The sequence below is a fragment of the Necator americanus genome, chromosome I (assembly GCF_031761385.1).
Source record: "Necator americanus strain Aroian chromosome I, whole genome shotgun sequence".
NCBI classification, from domain to species: domain Eukaryota; kingdom Metazoa; phylum Nematoda; class Chromadorea; order Rhabditida; family Ancylostomatidae; genus Necator; species Necator americanus.
The window spans coordinates 13271472-13294131 of record NC_087371.1 but is presented as its reverse complement, the minus strand read 5'-3'; the positions used below and the strand labels follow the sequence as shown (position 1 = coordinate 13294131).

The following is a 22660-nucleotide window of genomic DNA, read 5'->3' as shown; positions in this document are numbered from 1 at the left end:
GAATTTGAGTTCGATAAGTATATGGAAATCTGCAGGTGGAGAGGGTATCAAACCGAGAAAGCGCGTCATTTTCTGCGAACGTGTCGCAGTCGCTTGGGCAAAGATAATCACATGTGAATATAAACTATACTAGGTGGATAAGTATAACCTATGAATAAATCAATGCATAGTGAAAATGAAGAAAATGCTGAAACATTGGAAACTTCGAATTCACGATAATAACATTCGCACCCACTAACAAGAAATTGAGAAGGATCAGAACGAATCCGTGTACTAGCGCCTTGTTCCATTTTCCTGCCGATTTTTAAAGTCTATCTGAACTAATTACCTGACAAACTGGTCATTTCTAGATGAGCAAAGAGTAACCTCACTAATACATGCGAATGGCAAGTTTGTATGGAAAATGGAAATATTTTACACTAACAAAAATAGAGAATAGGTTGTGCTTTCTTGCTCGTACCCTAACCGTACAAGTAAGCTGATTTTGTTATCAATCGTCCAACCAATCAAAACAAATTAGAGAGAATAAAAATATGTCGGCATATATATTGATCAGATAGAGTATTGGGAATGTGGAATAAGTGAATGGACGGAAGTTGCCTTTTCTTTTGTGGACCGGTTATGGGACACTACTAAGACATCATAAAACTCTTAAAAATTGAATCTGAACATGCCTGACGTGAATCACGCTAGATGAAAACATTACTTCCCGAAAGTGAAGTGATAGATGTGATATCGACTAAGAGATAAAAAATTACCCAAACATAAAAGGCTATTTTTGACCAATTATCCCCAAACACCTAGACATATATACGTGTAGGAGTCAGGCAGAAGAGCTGATACGAACTGCCTAGAGACTCCTAGATAAGACTCAGTGTTATCGCTAACCTGCAATAGACGTACATGTCAACTTCCTCTCAATTTATTTGAGCTAAACTCCCCTGTACCTTTGCTTCGTGGATTGAGAAACAGAAAAAGAACCTGTATTAATTTTATACTAAAAAAATCACAGTAAACAAAAATAAATAATATGACGATTATTCTCATCAGCAACAAAAAGAAGTACTACCACCAACAAAATGGAGAGAAAAACCGAAACAGAAAATAGTAGCTACAAAACAGGGTACAACTACAATGACGAAAAATTGGAGAAAGAACAAAGTCATCGCCTGTCCTTGAAGGGGTAAAGACCTGAAATTATGCCACTTATTCCCACCTTCCAATATCCAATTATATATATATATATATATATATATATATATATATATATATATATATATATATATATATATATATATATATATATATATATATATATATATATATATATATATATATTTCATCCAAAACATCAGACAAGCATAAAAAGTGCGCACTCAGCAGTTCGTTATCAAGTAAAGTGGCCTCGCTGATCTATCTATCCTACAGGTGAAGAAAATTTTATGTCCATGGAAGCAGTCCATTGACTACTCATACCCAAACTTCGAGCCTTCCTGTATCTTAGTTCCCTACCAGTTTGAAAGGTTTAAACGCGTTACAAGTGAATAAAAAACATGAGATTGTGCTCGTTTAATCAAATCGTTCGAAGTAATGACTAATGAGACGAAATTCGAACGCAGGTCACCATTTTGGCCTCTGCTATTAATGACTCCTCTTTTAGTTAAATCCAAGAATTAAAGAGGATTTAAAGTTAGGACAGATGTCCGCAAAGACAGATAGCAGCGTTCGTCCAAAACATCAGATATATATCTCAAAATCGTTATAGAATGTTGAAATGATACAGGCTTCTTGTTACATCTTGTGACGTTCATGTCTCCTCTTGAGGTCCATGAGGGTTCAAAGGAAATGAGGGATATCGCCATCTTGGTTTCTTTTTCCTCGCCGAGCCCATATAGAAATTTCAGTGGATTATTCTAGGATCTAATGGAGCAAGAAGACGTCAAATGTTCAACCGTGATCCACGTTAATCCCAGAATGTAACCACATGTGGAACGTGTGTATTTACAGAAGCACAAACTGCTTTATTAACTTTTTTATGGGAGGACTAAAGCGAAAACTACTCAAAATAGAAACTTAAAAGCGATAGAGATTAAGAAGCGTATTAAGATTAAGGTTAAGTTTAATTGAAGGGTTGTATGAAGCCACTACAACCCTTTAATTAAGTCTGATCTTAATCTTAATAGGCTTCTTAATCTCTATGGAACAAGTCTTGAAAACTACTTGATTATAGTCATTTTCAATGTTTCTTGAGGTGTTGCAGAATTAAAAAAGGCTTTTATGATTTTTTTATTCCGTACTATATAATAAAAAGTGTATGAGTAGCTCTCAGTGGATCAAAAATGACAAAATAAAAAACCCTTCACTAGAAATTCACAACCAAGGTGTAAAAGTATGTATGAACATTGTACCTTCCACTTAAGGACAGCATACCACGAATCTGGGGTGGTACGGATTTCAGGTGGAGTACCCGTTTACGGGGTCGTAGATTATGGAGGCCGGGGTGATTCCGCCCATCTCTCCCTGCAAGTAGCCGACCCCTGAATACTGTTTTGTACGATGCCTTCTGTTGCTGCGCGCCATCCTTGCAGGCGTAGCATCCCTTACTGCCTATCGGGGAAGTCCGAATTGATTTTCGACGAATCGCAGTGGCGGAGGCGGCCCAAGGGGTGGAGCGTTGCAATAGATGGCATCGTACAAACAGCATTCTGGAGGCGGCTGTTTGCAGTGATGCAGGAAGAGATGAGCGCAGCTACCCCGTCTCCTCGATCTACGACCCCGGATACTCCACCTGAAATCCGCACCACCTCAAATTCGTGGTATGCTGCCTTTAACATACATTAATGTAATTTATTGGAAACTGCATGTAAGTTTGGATTATTACCGAATATATACTTCCGCTACGTTATTTGCCTTGCTAATGCTGGTTGAGATTTTTGGCTAGAAAGTGTTTCCTTATGATTAAATACGGTTGAATAAAGTAATGAAATAGATCTTTTTTTTTCATTTCTCTTTAAAGTTCCTAAACAGACAATGCCAGTAGTTCCACGGTGATGCAATGGCTCTTTGTTAATGTTTTACATCTGCCTTTGAGACCTGTTCGGTAATCTGTGAGAACAAACAAACAACACTCATAAAAAAACGTCCAATAAAGTGACGTTTAACAACGTGAAAAAAGAAACCAGAAAGAATATAAATGAAGCAAAAAAAGGAAACAAAGTGAAGAGACAGACCTCTATTACTAAACAAATTTCTATTTCTTCTTCTTAATCTTTTTAGCGGTGGAAGAACCTGCACCAGCAGCTGTGGCCACATACCCTGGTTGTCGTGTTTTCAGCTTAGGAATCATGCTGGCTACGTATTTTAGCAATGCCGCCCCTAAAAAGTAAACTGCTACTTATGAAAGCGAGAGTAAATGCTGCTTCAACGAAATGAGTGAAAAGTAACCCGAGAACGGAACAGAGAAAAAACTCACTAGTCGGGTAATCTTTGTTAAATGCAGTTCCATCATCGTTTTTTAACTGGACTCGAACTCGACCGCGATTTTCAGGCTCTCGATCTTGCTCTCTTGGATGGAGTTTACCGCGCTAGAAAATTTCCACACAAATCTAAAACTATCGGTATAAACATGCGCACACGCAGAAAGCTTACTTCTAAAACCGGGTTCAATCCAGTGGCCGCTAAAACATCGCGAATTTCAGTAGATGTTGGGTTTTCAACTGCCTGGAAAGCTTCCTCTGAATGATCAACAGCGAATAACTGTTCCACTCCCGGCAATGAATGATATACCAATTGTTTGGGGATTTTTCGACCTTGTACCGTTGTCCTTTTGCTGTTAATATAGGTAGGATAGATCACGACCCATCGCTTCTCGTCGGAAAACGGCTTCGATTTGACATCTGCCATTCCTACAGCGTAATAATAACCGTGTGAAACAGTAGATGAAAAATAAAATATGACGTAGACAGGTCAAACAAAAAGAGTTCGAAAAAATGTCTACGAAGAACTCAGATATGACGAATAGTAGCACAAAACAAAAAGAGTTGTAGACGACACTCAACAGTGCAAGGATAATATCCACATAGCTTAAGTAGCTGGTGAAGGTTAACTTTCTAAGCTATCTGAGAGTGCGATTATTCGGTCATGTGATAAGATTCCATATCTGCGAAAGAAAGGTAGTTGTATAGTTACCGTAAACTTTGTGAACTACCGCCTTTATTTCTTGAAGTAAATAATTAGATCAGTCGGGGCCCTAACACCTAAGCATTAGTCTTATAGGATCTATGATATGTAAACTAAAGTTACTAAGAGAAAAAAAAATAAGTTGGAGAATCCGGAAATGAGAACGCCACTGAGTGCAACCCTCTCCCACCAAGCTACATTTCCCCCAAAACTGGTAACAGGATTTACAGCTGTATGCTGCTGACATACAACTCTTTCTCTTCCATGGCTATGGTACTCTGGATGTAAAGGCACGAGAGCATCAGAACTCAGTCAAAGCAGCAGAGCTGAACATTTCCCCACAACATTACCCTCGTACTCATGTAAGAAGGATTTCTTCTTGGTTAAAATAGGCTTTCCTGATTGCAGCTCTAACAAACTATAAGAAATGAGGTAGCACGGGAAAAAAACAAACAGAACACAAACTTGAACCAACAATTCCCAAAATTCGCAAGTAAAAAACATAAGAAGTACTATGTAAAAGCATTCATCAGTGCAGAAAAAGGAGAAACAAAGAACTTTAAAGAACATTGAAAATGACTCCTGGCTGTGGATATGCAAATGGGAGTGGGCAGCAGAAGCGCGGTTACGACGGCAAGTGAACGGCGCGCTCATACATCGTTACTTGGGATTTTGTAGGAACAAATTGTAGGGTGGTAATTACCTTGTTGGAATGCTTGGATGCGGGGTTTTTGCAGTGTTAGAAGATGGTTGGAGAGCACAGTTTGCTAGATCACATGTTACGATTTCAATAAGCAAGGTATTCCTGCGGAGGCACCACCGCATACATTTGTCATTAATCGATGTCCGGAGAAAAACGTCAGTCTATCCTCCGATATAGGGCTGCATTTATGTCAGTGCTATAAATAGTGGACGGGCCTCGTCGCTATCCAGATGCGCGCGTGGAGGCGTTTCCTTGAGTGAAAGAGGAAGTTCTCCGTTCTTCCAGTAGTTCTACGGTCAGTATTCATCGAGTTCCTCGTTTCGGCACTCGATCGGTCGTCGCCTTTGTCGATTTCTGGCTGATCGGCGTGTGTGCGTGTGTGCTATGCCTTATTTGGTCAACCCACATCGGTACGACAGGTGCTGACTCACAGCCGGTCATTTCCTCCTCACCTTGCTGCACTCAGCTGAAGCGTCGCTTTGCCATGGATACAGGCTGGGACCGTATTTCCTTGTTTGTTATTTAGTACGGCATAAGTTCTTTTCTTACCTTAGTTTCTTATGCACAATCGTACCCTAGAATTTCAACAGTTTTTTTTTAGAATTGTCGTTTCAACAAATCTTTTGAGGTTTTCACAGATTAGGGCGAGTATTATAAAGCTGGGTAGCGGAGAAAGCAGATTTTCGCTTGAATGGCGCGGATACTAAGATGATTTGTTGTTCCGACGTTTCCGTTCTTATAGCATCAACATTTTGTCAGTGTCTTTACTACCGTATATTTTCATTCATTTCGGAAAGGTGACAAGTCCACACGTAAGTAAATTGCGCTGCAGCTGATCGACAATGCATCGAACCGTTGCATTTTTTTTCGGATTCGGTGCACTTTTTTTGCAATATTTCGTAATGCCCCTTAACTTCTTTCAAGTTCGAGTGGACAAGTACTTCTTTTCTGGATTCCCGGGGTTTCAGAACCGTTTTCGGAGGCATTTGTGATCATTAAGGTTGCAAAATCGTCCAACATTTTCTTTTTCAGTACGAGGAACATAGCATTTAACGTTTATCGTAGTATAGTATAAAATAACTAAGTATGACACTGAGTTGAATTCACCATCCTGGTTTTACAAAGGAAACCACTTATGCCGCAAATTGCGAATAACAGGGTCAAAACGACATGAAGCACGTACGCAATTGCGTACGCGGTTTCTCTCTAGGCGCTTCGGTGGAGCGTAGCGGCTAGGTGCCTAGTGAAACCCTTGCTGGCACCACCCATCTATGCAGTTCGCCATGGTCCCACCCCGATTCCAACTGCAGCCTCCACTGCGCCGTTTCGAGCGTGCACGCGAGTGCACCGTGCTTCATGTTGCTTTGATCCGACTATAGGGACTTGGTGGCGGCTGGCAGATCTGTTCTTTTGTTTACGCGTTCCGTCATTCATGTGGTAATGTCCGCAATGCGACAACTGGAGTAACTGGAAATAAACTTGCTGTGGTGTAGGCTAGTACAATGTCATTGCGTATTAATTCATATGCATCATAATTCATATTCATAATTGCATTTTCATATCATGAGTTTCTTTCTTATCCTTTTTTCTTTGAAATTTCTTCTCCACATCTCACTGCCTTCGTATTTTCACAATGAACAGATTTTCTTGACTACGATGCAATGCATTGCTTTGGGATACAACACAGAGGCGCCATGCAGCTATCTATGAATGGTAAACATTGTCAACGAGTAAAGAGGTGTTGTGGACGTTGTTACCATTCGCTCATTCAAACGTCTTGCTTCTAATTTCAAAGGCAGATCGTCCTACTTTTTAGCGATAGCTCAAAAGCAGCGAATCTGATATGGCGAGGGAATCCGCGGGAAAAGCTAGAGATGGGGTTTTAGATTGCGGGATTCGGGGTGGCTCCGCTCATCTATCTCTAATTGTCGTTAAAAAAACTTCAAATATTTTTAAAGATGATTTCAGTTGCAGCGCGCCATCTTTGTGCACGCGTCGCAACCAAGTGGGAGTTGACGAAGATTATTGAGGCCTCTTGATCAGCGTATTCAAGTAAAACTAATGATTTGGCTGCTGAGGGCACCGGAATGTGTAGATAGAGGCACGTTCTAATACACCTCGAAGGGACGAAAGCGGTTCCCACACCGTTTTTCACGTCGATTAGGTGGCTGAGGGGAACGGATCCGGGAATTTACAACCTTTTCCTCAGCTTCTCCCGTGGAGAAGCTACCTCACCACATCAGATATTTGGTGTAGAGCCTTCAACTCGAACTACCATCTTGAAACCAAAATCGTTACTCGTAGGACTTCAGTTCTGTCTTACTGGTTTGGGATTATTGTAGCAGTATTCAGAGTAAAACATCATTTGCTAACAAGAAAGCGGTCAGTACCCCCTATTTTTTGCTTTCTGTTCTTTAGGCGTGAATTTTATAGATACGCCTAAAGAACAGAATTTAATTTTACTTCAATTCATTTACATCTTCTTCTTACTGCATCCAACCATTTGTAAATATTTTCCTTTTGAATCTGGTTATTTCGTTGTGGAAAGTTACTTTGCGCACTTCACGGTTGAGTTATGTGCAGACTGGGACAGTCTGGATCGTAACCTTCATTCCAGGTCATCGCACCGTTATAAAGTGACGAAACGAATATTCACAGCGGTTCAATGTCCTTGTTTTCGTGCAGTTACCTCGTTCCGGCCGTTGTTACTAGATCATCGGACGTCTTTCAGATTCAGAATTTCAGGGATTCTGGGAATCGCAGCTCTATTATGCGTGCGACGACGCATTCCAGAGAGCATTTGGCGATGCTGAGTTGGCGATGCTCGTTCTAGCGTTCGTGTGGTCGTTTCCTTCGTTTGTATACCGACTCTGGATGTTGCCATCGATCCATTGGGACGTATTAGAGGAAGGACCGCACGGCTGCCCTCATTTTTTCATTCTCTCCGTTTTCTTTCCCTGTGCTTCATTATCCCATCTTTGCTGGGGAAATCCGTTTTTACTGGTCATTCTACTACCAATTCATTTTTGTCTGCAAATTTGCGTAACTGCTACGTCCGCAAACGAAGTTAATCATAGTAGGAACGCTTTGCACGGATGTTCTAGCGCTAGATTTTCTCCCCACTACTATGTAATCCATAAATTTTGAGGTAGATGACTGACTGATCCAACTTGGTCCACTTTCTCGAACTCATCCGCTTTTAATTTCCAGCGCGGAGGTCACGATATCAACTGGGGCATTAATACCTATCTACTGAGAAAAAAGATCAGATCTTTGTGTTCTGTGTTTGCATGGATTTGTGGATTAACTCCAATTACAAAGTGCTACGAATTGACTTTGCGAACCAAGTAAAGGGATGAACTTTCGGAAGAGTTTGCACGTAGTCATTCTATTCTTGAAGGTTACGGGAATCAGCGCCTTGAACGCAGCAACTTTGAAACTACGCAGGCAAATATTGCAATAATTAGGAGAGACTGGTTATTGATTGGTGAAAGCTGTTTGCACCGGCCAGGTTCTGAACATCATAAAGACTGAAAATGCCTCACAGAACCAGTTATATCTATTGCAAATACGAATGTCAACGGTCTAATTCGCTTTGCTATTGTTCTGTTAAAATCCATCACAAATTTCTGTCGATCAATAATATTAAGGGCTGGCTACTGCCTATATCGCAAAAATTTTCAAGTTTTCACTTCTAGATCTCCCATGCTAGGGATGAACATAGACGTAGTGCTTATTGATCGAAAGTCCAATTTTTTAAATTAAAATCTGGTATTATTTGTTGGAAGTCAAATTTGGAAGTGTTTACCACTGCAATTAATTTTGAGATTGGAGAATATGAATTCTCTATACTGTAGCATATCCACTGCAACCCGGTGGTTTCACCTCACCTTTTCCATCCGACGCGCACTTTTTCCCTGTGCGACGCGGCTGAGCGGAGCACGCGTTGCGGTTGCTCGGTAGAACAGCAGCACTTGTTCCTGTGCTCTTTCCACAATAATTTCCGTTTTTTGATCGATATTCCCGTCTTCAACTATATTGAAGGGATTTAATTTCACAACTACGTAAGCTGGATCTTTACTAGCAAACACAGTCCGTGTGGACAAACTTAGATTAGGTTACTTTGCAAAAAGTAATTTTTCTTTGTTGCCGTAAGGAAAGGAGAACGCCTCATGCTCGACGTTTTCCACTGATACTTGTGCTCTTTTTCTCAAATTTTTTCACAGGGAGCAGTTTTTTTCTCGAAATTTTAGATGCGTTGTGTTGGCACATTTTTCCGGGTTTCTCTTCATGTCTTCACTGAAAATTTGGGTTTCACTAAAATTTCGTTCGCGGATTCTACTCTTTCGTTTGAAATCCTAGATAGAATTTGGAGGTGTTTGTGGGCAAGCAACGGTCTTTGTGCTAGCCAAAAATCGATGTCGATGCCGCTGCTGCGGTCGATTAGGAGGAAAGTTATTTGTTTGGAATGGATAACTAGGAATAGGCAGATGCGTTGGTGTGGCCCGAACCCTTTCCTCTCCCCTCATGGGAGTCACTCATTGCAAGGTTTCCCCCAAGGCTGATGTATTCCCTCATTTCGGGTCCTTTAATTACGTTCTTAGTGGACTGAACGATTAAGCACGGCATATATTCATGCCCCATTGTGAGGGCGATTCTTCGGAGCCACTCACCACAAAGAAGGAGGAGGCACTCAGAGGGAGTCCTCGTATCATCCTTAATCATTCATGAAAGAAAAACTTGCTGCTCTCATTGCTGTCTAGTAATCTTAGCTGTCCTTATTCTTCTTGCCGTCTTTTATTTCCCCATTAGGCTACTATTTCCTTGTTTGTTTGTCAATATTTACACTCGTTCCACTTATTTGCATCTCATCAACGTTTGAGCTGTTTCTAAATTCGGATCAGATTTCCCATATATCTCTTTACTGTTGGTCTCCAAACCTACAGCTACCGTTTCTGCACTCAGACAAATTTCGAAGACCGGGACAGTGGCAGAGGAACAGCGGAAGATTGTACAGGGTGCGGAGAAACTATTGATAGCAAGATCAACCTACTACAACGCCATAGATACAATTATTGCAATATTTTTTATTGAGTAAGATTAAGAACCAAGTAACAATTGATATTCTATCATTCATTTTCGGTTTCCTTTTGCGTTTTCCATTGCATTTTTCTTTTTATTGGCTTCCGCCAATTCTGGAGGCTTGTAAGTTTTGTAAATAGCGCTTGATGTTCGGCTTCTCATGGACGACAGTTCGAACTGATCGTTCAGCAATTCCAATTTCTTTAGCCATCCTTCTCTTGACCGCTGGGGGTTCCTTTGAAGGTGTTTTCGGATCTTTCCGATGTTTCCTCTTTAAACAGCTGGACGAGGACCTCCAGAGTGGTCACGATTGTGCCTCCAGTAGTTTTGAGGGGTCTGATTGATTGATACACTGTTATAAGTGGAACTGCAACTGTTCGGGCAATCCTCTTTGGCTTCACTTCGGCACGATGATGGTCCATAATTGAACTACGCTTTGGATTAGCAGCTGGCATTATTATCGGTAACCCAAAAAATAGTTACAGACAATATGTAGACTGAAAAGGGCTAATATACACAAAAAAATAATTCTACAGCATTTAAAAAATGCGCAGAACCATTAAGAAGAATAATTATCAATGCTTTTTCCGCACCCTGTAATTTTTTGAGTTATCAGAATCGATAGACTGCTCTTTTCTCTTTTCTTTTTTAAAAGTATAAATGAGGTAGCGATATAGGTTAAAAATTGCCATGATCTAGTTCAGATGCGTTCTTCGTGGCTTCTCCGTGACTTCATTTCTTGGCACGCGAATCTCCTTAGAATTTTATAGTTATCGATGAAAATTCCTTCTTTTCTACTTTTTTTCTAGTGATTGTTGCAGAATTTCAACGTTAAACTAGTGGATTTTGTGTCCTTTGTTCAGGTACTCCATTTCTCGACCAGTCTTGCCACTTCATACAGTTTCGTCAGGTTTTTCGATCGGTATTATTGACACACGTGACGTGATGTGTCCAACTGTTGTTCTTCTGCTCGGTTTCGAAAGTGTTCGGTACAGTTTATGGTCGATCGTCGTTTTGTTGCTGCTGCGCTTGAGGGTAAAAGGGCAGCAGAGGTGCTGGATTCAATTTTGGGACTCTTCCTGGCGAACACGTGCGCTTGAGTTATCCATTAGCGATAAAAAGTTCAGTAATTCGACGTGTTTGGGTTGCATTACGTGTTAATGCCTTAATTCATTTCCTAGGAACATGTTCCTGAAACACCTTTTATGGAAATGCTCTTTAGCCTGCAGACCAGTTCCTCACATCTTGTAGCTCGCACGCATTTTGTTTACTTTGTGAAGAACCGGTGTACTCTCCTGTGTGTACGGACTTATATGTAACGCGCATGACGCCATGTGAACACGGAATAAGCGAACTTTTTAAACGATGCTCATCATCTTTGGTTTCCTTCCCATCCAAGATTTTGTTGTTGACGTGCATTCCTGGTGGCTGCTGAGTACCGCTGGTAAGCCAACAATGAAGAGATACATACTTACTAAAAAAAAGTCGAGAAAAAACTGACTGAATTTCTCAAAAACATTCAAGAGAAGGGAAATTTAAGAGAAGTATTTGGAAATATGTTCATAATTTGTTATTTCTAATCTCATATTTTTTGGTATTTTTGGAATATATTTTTCAAAAGACATGATTTAACCGAAACCAATTTTCAATACATCTCAGAATGACAGGAATATAGCTTTTTTTTCCGATCATCCACCATCAAGAAAACGAAAAGTAAGAGAATCAAACAAAAATTCCTTTCCTGATGAATCCTATCCGACAAATTTTTCCACTTTTAAGTCTAGGTATGTGTACTTAGAGTTATATCCAATCTACTATTCATTATTTGCAACTATCCATTGTTCTCCTATTAATTATTTGCTGAAACTACGGAAGAGACGCGTCCGGTGATTTTTCCTGGATGCGTTGTGTGTTACTGTGAAAAGTTCTTGCAACTCGTCATTAATAATTGCCTTCATCACGAAACCTCGGTTAACCGCGTTGAGGGCACTGTTTCTTAAAAAATGTTTTTCTAGGTTATTCTACCAGTTTGATTTTTTTTTACGACGATAGAAAGGATCTTTTCTTTCGCACGATTATTGTTTCTTAGAGAGAGGACTTCAACTTCAGAAAGGAGTAAAAATGTTCAGCCGTGTGAACTACGCCCTCGATTTTATTGCTTCAGATGACGCACCGCTGATAACTTACTACTTCTAATCACTAGCGATCGATAAACGGTTCTTCGTATCTTCAATCGTCAGTCGTTTGTTAGTTGGTTATCTGCTGCAAAAGAGGCTTTTCGACTTAGTTGCATTGGTTGCTGCTTTTCTTCACCTTCTGGAACAATTGGAACCCCGATTGGATTTCATTTTCGCTTTGCATTTTACTAAAAGTTCAGAATCTTCCGTTATTTTCGATTTTCCAAACAACTCGAGACAATTCTAGTTGCAACGCAAACACAGTTGTATAATCCCCGATGAATTTTCTCTTTTTTCCCCACTCTTTGGAACAACCGAAACACGGTAGGTTTCGCAATAATCACGCGAAATCCACGTAGATATATATGGTAGGATTTTAGTGGGAAATGTCCTTGAAAAGTATGGAATATTCTGGAAATAGTGGAACGATTCACACAAACACAATGAAGAACGTGCCACGAACTCAGCAACGCGATCATTTGCTGCAACGAACGAGTTTCGGGGTCAATTCAAGCGTGTTCTTCCCTCCGCCACAAACAGGATCGTGAGGGGATTGTCGTCCCAATCGCCTCATCTGCTTTTGATTTCCAACATTTGTCAGTAGCGCTCTTTTGAAATACTTTATTTATTCGTTATCTATTATGGAAAATTAAAGAAATGGTCCGAAAAAGGTGATAGAACCGAATTATAAGATGGACACATGCGATTTTTCTTGTGAATTATCGATTGTTTATTGATTTATATGATTTAATCCACTGATTATGTCTTACTCCTTGTTTGTTATTTATTTATTTTTATTGCTCTGATTTTTTAAAATGTATTGGCAGTTTTACTCTTTTATGTACACTTCAAGAAAAAGCATTCTAGAATATTTGCCAAGTGCAAAGTTTACCAGTTTCATTTTTAAAATTATAGGAAAAAGCAATTTTTCTGGAGTATTCTTCCTTCTGGCATGTAAATATGACATATGTAAATGCAAACGTACATAACAAATAATAAAATATGCATAAAATCCGGCTGATATGATTAGACTAGACAAAAGTTATGCTCAGAGACGGGATGGTTAGCGACCTTTTCTTGTTCAAATAAGCGTTGTCTACTTTGAGATATGCGCTGATGTCTCTGAAAAAACGTTCAAATTGAAATTCCAAAAAAAAAAAGACATTAGTTGTGTAATCAAGGTTGCTAACTTACTAGTTGACTCGAGATTTCTTCAGATTTTCGGAAAATTATTCCGAATTAGACTTCAGGACGGATGAAAGAAATAGTAACGTGCATCCATGGACGCTCCAGGGAACTGTTGTTATTTTGTGTAGCTTCGAAGCTGAGAGCCATATCCTACCGCTGGTTACTTCAAACACACGATCAACGCGATGTAAAAAATTAAATAAGATTTGTCACCTCCAAATTTTCCAAAAAATAAAAAAAAATTAAATTGAAATAAAATATAAGTGTGGATTTTGCAAAAACAAAGGAATGAAAAAAAAACGAAGTGCAAAAGTTTAATTGGTATTCGCAGCTGTCACTGCTCATTACCATTATAAGTACTCATTACTGTATGGTATAGTGTATTGTGTATTTATAGTTGTGTGCTATATAGTTATTTATTTTTCTTTGAAATTAAGATTAAGAAAGCTCTTCGCATCAACCCAATAACTCGTGTCCGTACTGCAACCTCCTGTACACCTTCACGAAGCAAATCTGAGAAGGTTCTAGTAGTGGATAGTCTTGTGATTCTCCTATTTGAAGGCGTGAAGAGAACATGAATGTGGTTTTCTTCCTCATTATTTTCATTTCTTCCTCATTATAAAATGCACTACGTCCCTTATTGTTACATTTGATTGCATGGAAAGGTCATTCTTGCTCGACGTGAATCACATAGTTTTATTTTCGAACCAAAATAATCTCTCTCTAATCTATAGTATAAAATAAATAATAAATGAAATAAATAATAATCAATAGCTCAATTACAGTGTCAACTTTGAATCAATCACTCGGCACCTATCTTTTGTGTCAGCGTTGTAAAGGAAAGGGGCGGGCTAGCGTTCTCGCGATTGGCTCAGTCGCCCACACAATAGCAATAGCAACATTTCCTTTTTTGCACTCTATTACGTTGGATACAACGTGAATATGATGAATTAATGAATTTGCGCGCGAAACCACGCCCCTTTTTCCACCACGCCCCTTTTTCCATTGATCTCGTTCTCTTCGCTACTTCTACAGAACTTTGTGTCGTTTTCATGCCTTAGAATCATTTTGGATTTCAGGTATGACAGTGCCGAAAAAGGTTACTCGACCAGTCCCTTCGACACGTCAGTCGCTGTCAGATTCAAGTAATTCTCTATTTTAATAAAAGTTTGAATTTTTTATTGTTTTTTTTGTATCCGAAGTTGATATGGTTATCAGTTTCGTATCACCCCAGCTTTTTTAATTGACGGAATGGTAAGTGAATCATGGGAAGTTGTCTAGAGTGAGGTTCATTCGACTACTAACTTTAGCGCCTATTGGTTGGCTGTCTCGTTTGGTGAGATTTTGTATTTTAAGCTTACTCACATATTTGATCTACACGCACAACGCATCATAGTAGATTTTTGAGGCAATTGTTTTAGTATGTATATGACACTTGCTATTTAAAGACAGAAGGCGGGTGTAGTGTAGCGGTTAGAAGTTCCGCTGCCTGCACAATCGATCGGAGGTTCGAATCCCCCTAGTGTTCACCAAGCCCTTCATCCCTCCGAGGTCGATGAATTGGTATCAGACCTGTCTAGGAGAATAACACTGATTTGACACATAGGCTAGCCCTCGCAAGTCATTGTATAGGCCAGTTATACGTTCGTAAACCACAAACGATTCTGAACTGAAGTGAACCTGGTCGCGTATCCGAAGCGGATTGATCAACGCCAGACACTTTTATCCTTTTATATAAACGTATGCCTGTTTAGTTTTTTTACAATACTTATTGTGGATATTGTAACAGCTGAAAAGATTTGTAGATGTTCAAGTTTTGAAGAGAAAACTTGCCGCTGACCTTCTCCGCGATGATAACGTTAATGTTTTTCTTTTCTTCATTTCTAGCAAGTATTGTATAGTCACTACATCGTCGTGAATCTCCCTGAATCTGAGAAGGAAGTGTTGTACAGGATGGCGCAGAGAAACGGGAAATCCTGAATGTAGAAGTGGCAGCGCTGAGGAGTTTGGTAGGCAGGTGACAGTGGCATCCCTCAGCATTCAACCATTTGCAGTTTAAAATTTAAAAAAAATGATTTTGTGAATTGGATGAGTTTGAAAAAATTCCCAACAACGGCAGTATCATCTCCTGAAAACAAAATCGGGGTCGTTTCCTCGAAATTCGTAATCCTTTTATCAATTGCTTGGCTAGTTGGAATGCGGCTATGACGTCCTAAATTGTAGTGAAGTCGGAATTCCCGTTGAGAAACACTCGTCGCACTATCGCTATTTTTGTAGAATGGTGTCATAGCAAATGAACCGATTCATTGGTCCATGATTACTAAATGCCAAGTAGTTGTGTACTGAAGGATGCCGCTCCGACCTGTCTAACACCTCCTCATTTACGCCATCGCCACATTCGAAGCTTCCAGTTTCTCTGTACTATATTTCGGTCACATGCAGCTTGGTCTCTGGCCCTGGCTTTTATTTCGTCAACTTTTCTATTTGAACCAAGTTGTAGACAATTTCTCATCACAGTTCAGCTGAAGTTAAATTTCGGCTTCGGCGTGAATCCTCTTTGAATGAAAATTCAACAGTTTTGGAGACTTTGCGAAAACCGAAGCTGAATTTCTTTCTACACATTCGTAAAATATTGATCTTGCGGGTTTAGAAATGGTGGCGCGGGATTTCGGTCGCCTCGTGTGGGCACCGGATGTGCAGGAAGGATACGTGTTGGGAACCGTGGAAGACATTGGAACAGAGAACATCACGGTAACGAGAAAGGATGGTAAAGGACAGGTGGGTTGATATTGTTGATATTTTGCTGCGTATTCGAGGGACCTAATAGTGTTTTATTTGTTATTGAATGAAAAACAGGGAAATATTGATATGTTTATATGATCGACTGGTAGGTGAGATGGTAGAGGGTGCCAAAAAAGATGTGACTAGTTAGTTGCTATTGATTAGGGGCAGATCAAATGTGTAGTAGTGGTATAGGCAGATAGGAGTCGAACAGTTAGGGTGCTGTGTAGGCACTCATGTTGCACCCAGTGACCGCAACGCGTGCACTGCAATTATTTCGTCTTTTGTCGGGTTTGGTCTGTTTGATAACATTTCGCTGTTGAAGGAAGTGTCGACGACCCGACAAATAAGATCTTTTTCTATTATCCCATTTTTTTCATGTTTATACCTTTGGTTACAAAAAGAGAAAGTTAAGGAAATAGGAAATTATTTGATCGACCCACTAAAAGGACAAAATTGTCTGATAATTCCGCTGTCAGATAACTCAATTTTAGATCAAGGCAAGCTATGACGAGGTATTTCCTGCCGACGATGATCCCAGAAAGACTGTTGACGATAACTGTAAGTTTCCAGCAATTTCTAAGGCACGTAAAAAATTTTATTGTTATTAATGAGGAAGATTTTTGCAGTGAAGCTACTTCTTTCTATTTCTATTCAGTTTTTGCCCTTTTTTCCTTTATTAATTGCTTTACTGAGGAGTCATAAATATGTCTATCAGTGATAACGGCCGTAGTTCTCTCTTCAGCCTGCCGAATCTTGTAATGACCGTCTGATTAATAAATAAAAAAAAAACTTGAACAAAGATTAGAAGACTAAGGGAAAAAACAGAGGGAGAAGATTTTCAGAGCTACGGAAAATCTCTCCGAAATTCGCTTTTCCCTTCGATCTACCTATGACCTTCGATAATTTGGAATAAATTTAGGCGCACTGATGTACCTTAACGAAGGAACTCTTCTTAACAATTGCCAGCAACGTTACTTTAAAAGACAAATCTATGTAAGAGCAGCGTTATTCCTTGTTTTTCTCCGGATTTTGTCATTTTTTACTCTGACGATATTTTAGACTTACGTAGCTAACATACTAATATCGATTAACCCATATGAAGAGATCGCTGGATTATATTCAATAGAAACTATCAATAAGTACAGGGGAAAGTCGTTGGGACAAATGCCACCTCATATATATGCTGTTGGTAGGTTAAGAACGACATCTGGTGCTTATTTACGGCAACTTGTTCGTCTTACCGTAATCTTTGTAGCGGACAGAGCTTACCTTGAAATGAAGAGGAACAAGGAATCACAATCAATTATTGTGTCAGGTGAATCCGGAGCCGGAAAAACGGAGTCGCAGAAGGCGATACTCAGGTAGGCCGAATTACCAATTATTATTATTATTTTACTGCGTATACGTATATGGCCGCGATTGTGTTGCACCGAGTAACCGTGACGCACGCTGGTATGCGTCGCGACTACGACGTTGCTTGAGCTGGGGGGAAGAGGAGGACAGAGTGTAGTGAAGGAGATGGAATTGCAGCGAATGCGTCGCAGTGGAGCGGTGCAACATGAGTGCATGCACCTGTTTTTCAATAAAAGGATTTTTTTATGTTGAGTTTACGTTGGGATTCATTTTAGATATCTATGCGAGAATTGGGGAGCAACAGCGGGTCCAATTCAGCAGCGAATCCTTGAGAGTAGGTTAATCCTTGAAAGTAATCTCCGTTATTGTTTTTATTCGGCAACCTCTCGATGTAAGCAGAGTTCTCGAAATTTATTCGTGGATGAAAGGAGATATCCAGTTTTCCGAGAGAACTTTGTCAGTTTTTAGCGAATCCAATCCTGGAAGCATTCGGCAACGCAAAAACTTTGCGAAACAATAATTCGAGTCGTTTCGGGAAATTTGTCGAGATTCATTTTGGTACAGATGTGAGTGGTTAGTTTCCATCAAGCCGCATTAAACCCCATCCATTTCTGTTCCAGAATAAAGTAGCCGGTGGATTTGTATCGCATTATTTGCTCGAAAAATCCAGGGTGTGTCGACAAGCGACTGGGGAACGAAATTATCATATTTTCTATCAGCTCGTCGCCGGTGCTCCAGACTCGCTCTATAAGAAGCTTCATCTTGCTCCTCCTGACAAATTCAAGGTGATCAACTTACCATCCGAAAATCCTTTGTTTTTCGCAAAATTTATGGATAAGGAGTATTTCTTTTGCGTTTTTTTCGTGTACACCCTATTGTTTTTGAAGATTCTTTCTTCCCTGTTTCCCTGAAACACTTTAAAGTTTAATTTTAGTATTTGAAATACGGAACGACGACCTTCTTTGCTAGACCTGGAACAAGGTCAAAGATAGACTCAGAGAGACTCAGTGAGCAGGTATGTGACGTACTTTGTGCTCGGCTACAAGCGAAGTGTACATTTCTGTATGTTTTCTGTCTCAGTCGTTAAATGTGGCCTGCTGCTACGTTGTTGTTGGTTATGCTTGTTGTTTTTTATGCTTATTTATTTTCTGTGAAAAATCAACACTTATAGTAAGAGTAAGGCATCGTGCACTCGAGCGTGGACAACCAAAACTTCCGTGCTCGTGGAACATTGTTCTGAGGGGAAAAACAGCTGTGTTTGTTGGAACAGTAGAGCATATAGATTATCGATCTATGAGAGCATGTAGTTACTCAAAATTAGAGACTTTATAAGTTGTTTTACTCATCTTTATTTAAAATCAGCGTAATACGATTTTGACGTCGTGCGGCAACCACAGCGAGAACGTAGAGCTCGGGTTGCAGATTAAGGAACCCAGCGTGGTAACTCTGATGTGGCGAGGGGTCTGCGGGAGAAGCTCGGGATGAAGTTAAATTGCCGGATCCGTTCCGCTCATCTCTCCCTAAAAAATGGTCTGGGCGCCGCTTTCGTCCGTATGAGAACATGCCTCCACCTACACGTTCCGGTCCCCTCACGAACCTATTCATTGGTCTTACTTGAATCGGCTGGTGAGAAGACATCATTGATCTCCGACCGCTCGCACGTGGATGCGGCGCGTGCACAAGAGTCACGTCTTCCACGCCGCATTTACGGCGGTTACTGAAAGATGAGCGGAAGCGCGCCGTGTCTGGCTATCTACAACGTGCGCTCTAGTTTTCCGCTGCATTTTCGGTATCGTGTCAAAATCGTGGTACGCCGCCTTTTAATTATTTATGGCCAAATAAAGGACAGATTGGCTCACTTCCAAGTGTTTCGGAGTTTTATATTGTGTTTGAGTGTTGTATAATCGTGTTACGAGGCAATCTACTAAAATATGGTTTAAAGGCTCGAAAAGATGGGATGTTGACGGATGCCATTGTTGACGACGCTGCAGATTTTTCACATCTAAGCGAAGCACTCATGAGAGCTGGACTATCTTCTGATGAAGTACGTACAGAAAAATCGTTGGTTTGGAGAATTCTCGCTAAAAATTTCGTACATCATATTTCTAAAGGTTTTTGATATATGGCGAACTGTGGCTGGCGTTCTCCACTTGGGAAATATTGATTTCGTCGATAGTGTTGATGATAGTCGAGGCAAGTGCTCAGCTAATTGATCACGAATTTCATGATCTTTCCTAATTATTGATCGGTCTGGTGATAGAAAGAGGGAAGAAACTTCTCTTCACCCTTCAAAAACATCCATTTTGTAATTTTGGTTCATTGAAGTTTGGAACTCCTTTAGAATTGCTAAAAAAAAAAGCTCGTTTAGAATTGTTATTTAAATTTTGTTGATTTTTTTTAACTTCCTTTCTCTTGAAAGGACTTTCCATGTGATTTCCTGACAAGCCAAAAAAGCTGAAAATTGCTTATTACCTCTATAAATTGCCTCCATTCTTCTTTGAACAATGGGAAACAATATTGATGTGTTTACGTATTTTTCTTCAGGTGGCTGCAAAATGGATCCGGCCAGTGAAATAACGGTCGGTATCGCCGCAGAATTACTTGGAATGGAAAAAGCTGACCTAAAAATGGGTTTGGTGTCGAGAATAATGCAGGCCACGAAAGGAGGAGTTAAAGGTACACTGATCAGGTTGGTCTCCTTCGTCTATCCACTTGGGACCGCCATAGCTCATTGATTCTCTTAAGAGTCCCACTGAAACCTTACGAAGCAGCTGCTGGAAGAGATGCATTGGCGAAAGCACTCTATTCTCGACTGTTTGATTGGCTTGTGGCGAGAATCAATAAATCAATACCGTTTGAAAAGAGTGTCACGTACATTGGCGTACTTGATATCGCTGGATTCGGTAGATTTTCGAAGATCTATGAAAATTAGCATGTTTACTTTACGCGGTTAGTATACATATCGTAAATTGTGTGCAATTGCAGAATTCTTCGAAGTGAACTCATTCGAGCAGTTTTGCATCAACTATTGTAATGAGAAACTGCAACACTTCTTCAATGAACGTATCCTGAAGCAGGAGCAAGAATTGTACGCCAAGGAAGGGTTAGATGTACCACGGATTGAGTATTCGGACAATTATGACTGTATCGGTGAGCTTAGTTTTGTTTTCTCGTCTGGAAATTTGATCACTACATGAGGAAAATTTAATAAATTCTACGCCTCATTAATCTCGCTAGGCGCAGCGTTATCCGGCGCATTCGGCATGAACAGATGCGGTTTGTGAGAAAAAAGATTTGAACTGGACTGCAATGATCGATGATTGATAGATCTTCACCCCCCGTATCAATTTGTTTCGTTTTTGCTGGGAAATCTGTTCAAACCCATTTACATATGATTCCCTCAAAAACTCCGATAAGGTTCAGTACCGGGTGCGGTTACATCCAAAGAGGTCTCGTCTTAACCGTCTACAAAGAATGCCGAGGTAGTACTATGGAGGCTGTCTTCTTGTATAAAGACGGAGTTAAAGGCAGCGTATCACAGAATTCGCGTAGCGTGGAAATTCAAGTAATGAATAAGGTGCTGAGGAGAGCGAATCGTGCACCTGAAGGTGGCGTTCTAATGTACTTCGTAGGAATAAATACCGTTCTCACGCTGTGCTTCAGGACGATTAGGGGGAATTGAGTGAGTTCACGCTCATACTCGTAACGTACATCCGAACTCTATGCTTTCCATCAAGTTATCCAGGATCTCTCGCTCGTAGACGCCGCACGTGCACAGCGGTGGCGGTGGCGTTTCACGTATCTAGTAGGAAAAACGCAGTTTCTCACGCCGGGTCCCAGTACCATCAATGAGTATTGAGCGGCGCCACACTCATATTCGTGATCTACATCTCAAACTCTATATTTTCCACCAGTTTTACCCACTACATCAATTTTGCGATACGCTAGCTTTGAGCGGGGGTCTCGCCGCGCTGATCGATCGTTACGGTAGATCTGTCAAAAATATCGGACGAGGTAAGAGTATGTTCCCAGTTGCGAATTTTTTGTTGAACCGCTCGCACATGCGTAAATATGGAACAATGTTTTCGAGTGAGACAATCCACTGATCAAGGAATAATACAGATCTAATGATTCTCAGCATGAACAATAACGATCAGCCGATTCCGAACAGTTATCGATTGATTGAAATTTGGAGCGAACTCAATGAATTGCATAACTCGAACATATTGGATTTATTCATATTTTTCAGTGGTCAGTGATGAGAAACTTCTTTTACAGAACTTTTCGAAAAGAAACCATCCGGTCTACTCGAACTCCTTGACGAAGAGTCTCGTCTACCCCGTCCAAGTCCGTCGCATTACACTCTGGCTGCATATGAATCGAACAAAGGTCATTTCCGACTGGAGGTGAGGAACACCAGTTCAATCAGTTATTTTGATGATCTAATTTGAACTCTCCTGAGAGGCTAAACGGACCCATTGGAACCTATTAAAGGCATCACCCCACGAATCTGAGGTGGTACGAATTTCAGGTGGAGTATTCGTATACGGGATAGTAGATTATGGAGAGGGGGTGATTCCATCCATTTCTTTCTAATTGCCGTTAAAAAAGGCTCGGAAGATGCGGCGCGTGCAGAGGGCTGACGCGCTCCAATCGAACTCGTAGAAATTAGAGCGCCGGAACGCCGAAAAATGGACGGAATTACCCTTCTCTCCATAATCTACGATCCCGTATACGAATACTCCACTTGAAATTCGTATCACCTCAAATTCGTGGGGTGACGCTTTTAAGTCACTCAATCACGCAAGATTAATCCTATGGTGGTCGTATCGTTTCGTTCGTTCCGACCCAACTCGTCCCCCCATTTCTTTGATTATGATTGCCGATTCGCGGTAAAAACCTCGAATTTGGAATTTTCTGACTCGACACCAAGATTGTTGTGCTCGTTCAGAGTCCTCGGCGCTCACGCCTTCGTCAGCATCGCGATCTCCGCGAAGAAGAGGCGTTTTTGATCAGACACTACGCCGGCACTGTTTGCTACGAAACAGGACAATTCCTCGAAAAAAACAGCGACACACTGCATAATTCGCTAGAATTTCTGGTGGAACAGAGCAGGTTTGTTGATTGAGACCTATATTCGAACAAAAACATAATACGTGCCGTGCACCTACTTCGCAGAAGTTGAGAATGTCGT

General features: G+C 40.5%; 3 protein-coding genes across 6 annotated transcripts in view; 1 reads left to right on the top strand and 2 right to left on the bottom strand.

Annotated features, from left to right (window-relative positions):
- Window positions 1–1162: 1162 nt before the first annotated feature.
- Window positions 1163–3903, bottom strand: RB195_005389 (uncharacterized protein; the record flags this gene model as incomplete). Of its 2 annotated transcripts, XM_064177847.1 has the most annotated exons (6): window positions 1163–1191; window positions 3231–3238; window positions 3315–3375; window positions 3473–3584; window positions 3649–3720; window positions 3787–3903. In XM_064177847.1, 6 exons carry the CDS (start codon window positions 3901–3903, stop codon window positions 1163–1165), a joined length of 399 nt encoding a protein of 132 aa, XP_064034950.1. The 2 variants fall into 2 exon arrangements, with proteins under 2 accessions (XP_064034950.1, XP_064034951.1); XM_064177846.1 differs by lacking the exons at window positions 1163–1191; window positions 3231–3238 and having other exon boundaries at window positions 3251–3375.
- A 6264-nt stretch (window positions 3904–10167) lies between these two features.
- RB195_005388 (uncharacterized protein) lies at window positions 10168–10419 on the bottom strand (the record flags this gene model as incomplete). The annotated part of the gene is made up of 1 exon (XM_064177845.1): window positions 10168–10419. The coding sequence occupies one exon, from the start codon at window positions 10417–10419 to the stop codon at window positions 10168–10170; it is 252 nt and encodes an 83-aa protein (XP_064034949.1).
- Window positions 10420–14410: 3991 nt separating this feature from the next.
- RB195_005387 (uncharacterized protein) overlaps window positions 14411–22660 on the top strand; it is a gene marked incomplete at both ends in the record, with an annotated part of 47888 nt that continues 39638 nt past the window's right edge. For 2 of the 3 annotated variants that reach the window (XM_064177842.1, XM_064177843.1), the window contains 17 exons: window positions 14411–14474; window positions 15980–16107; window positions 16605–16671; window positions 17033–17106; window positions 17173–17302; window positions 17369–17474; window positions 17742–17800; window positions 17935–18032; window positions 18087–18251; window positions 18401–18481; window positions 19409–19510; window positions 19578–19659; window positions 20011–20155; window positions 20212–20369; window positions 20452–20616; window positions 21745–21872; window positions 22418–22581. In XM_064177842.1, the coding sequence (XP_064034947.1) occupies window positions 14411–14474; window positions 15980–16107; window positions 16605–16671; window positions 17033–17106; window positions 17173–17302; window positions 17369–17474; window positions 17742–17800; window positions 17935–18032; window positions 18087–18251; window positions 18401–18481; window positions 19409–19510; window positions 19578–19659; window positions 20011–20155; window positions 20212–20369; window positions 20452–20616; window positions 21745–21872; window positions 22418–22581 (1916 nt within the window). Of the gene's footprint in view, window positions 14475–14610; window positions 14666–15979; window positions 16108–16604; window positions 16672–17032; window positions 17107–17172; window positions 17303–17368; window positions 17475–17741; window positions 17801–17934; window positions 18033–18086; window positions 18252–18400; window positions 18482–19408; window positions 19511–19577; window positions 19660–20010; window positions 20156–20211; window positions 20370–20451; window positions 20617–21744; window positions 21873–22417; window positions 22582–22660 lie in introns of all 3 variants that reach the window. The other variant, XM_064177844.1, reaches the window with a different exon arrangement.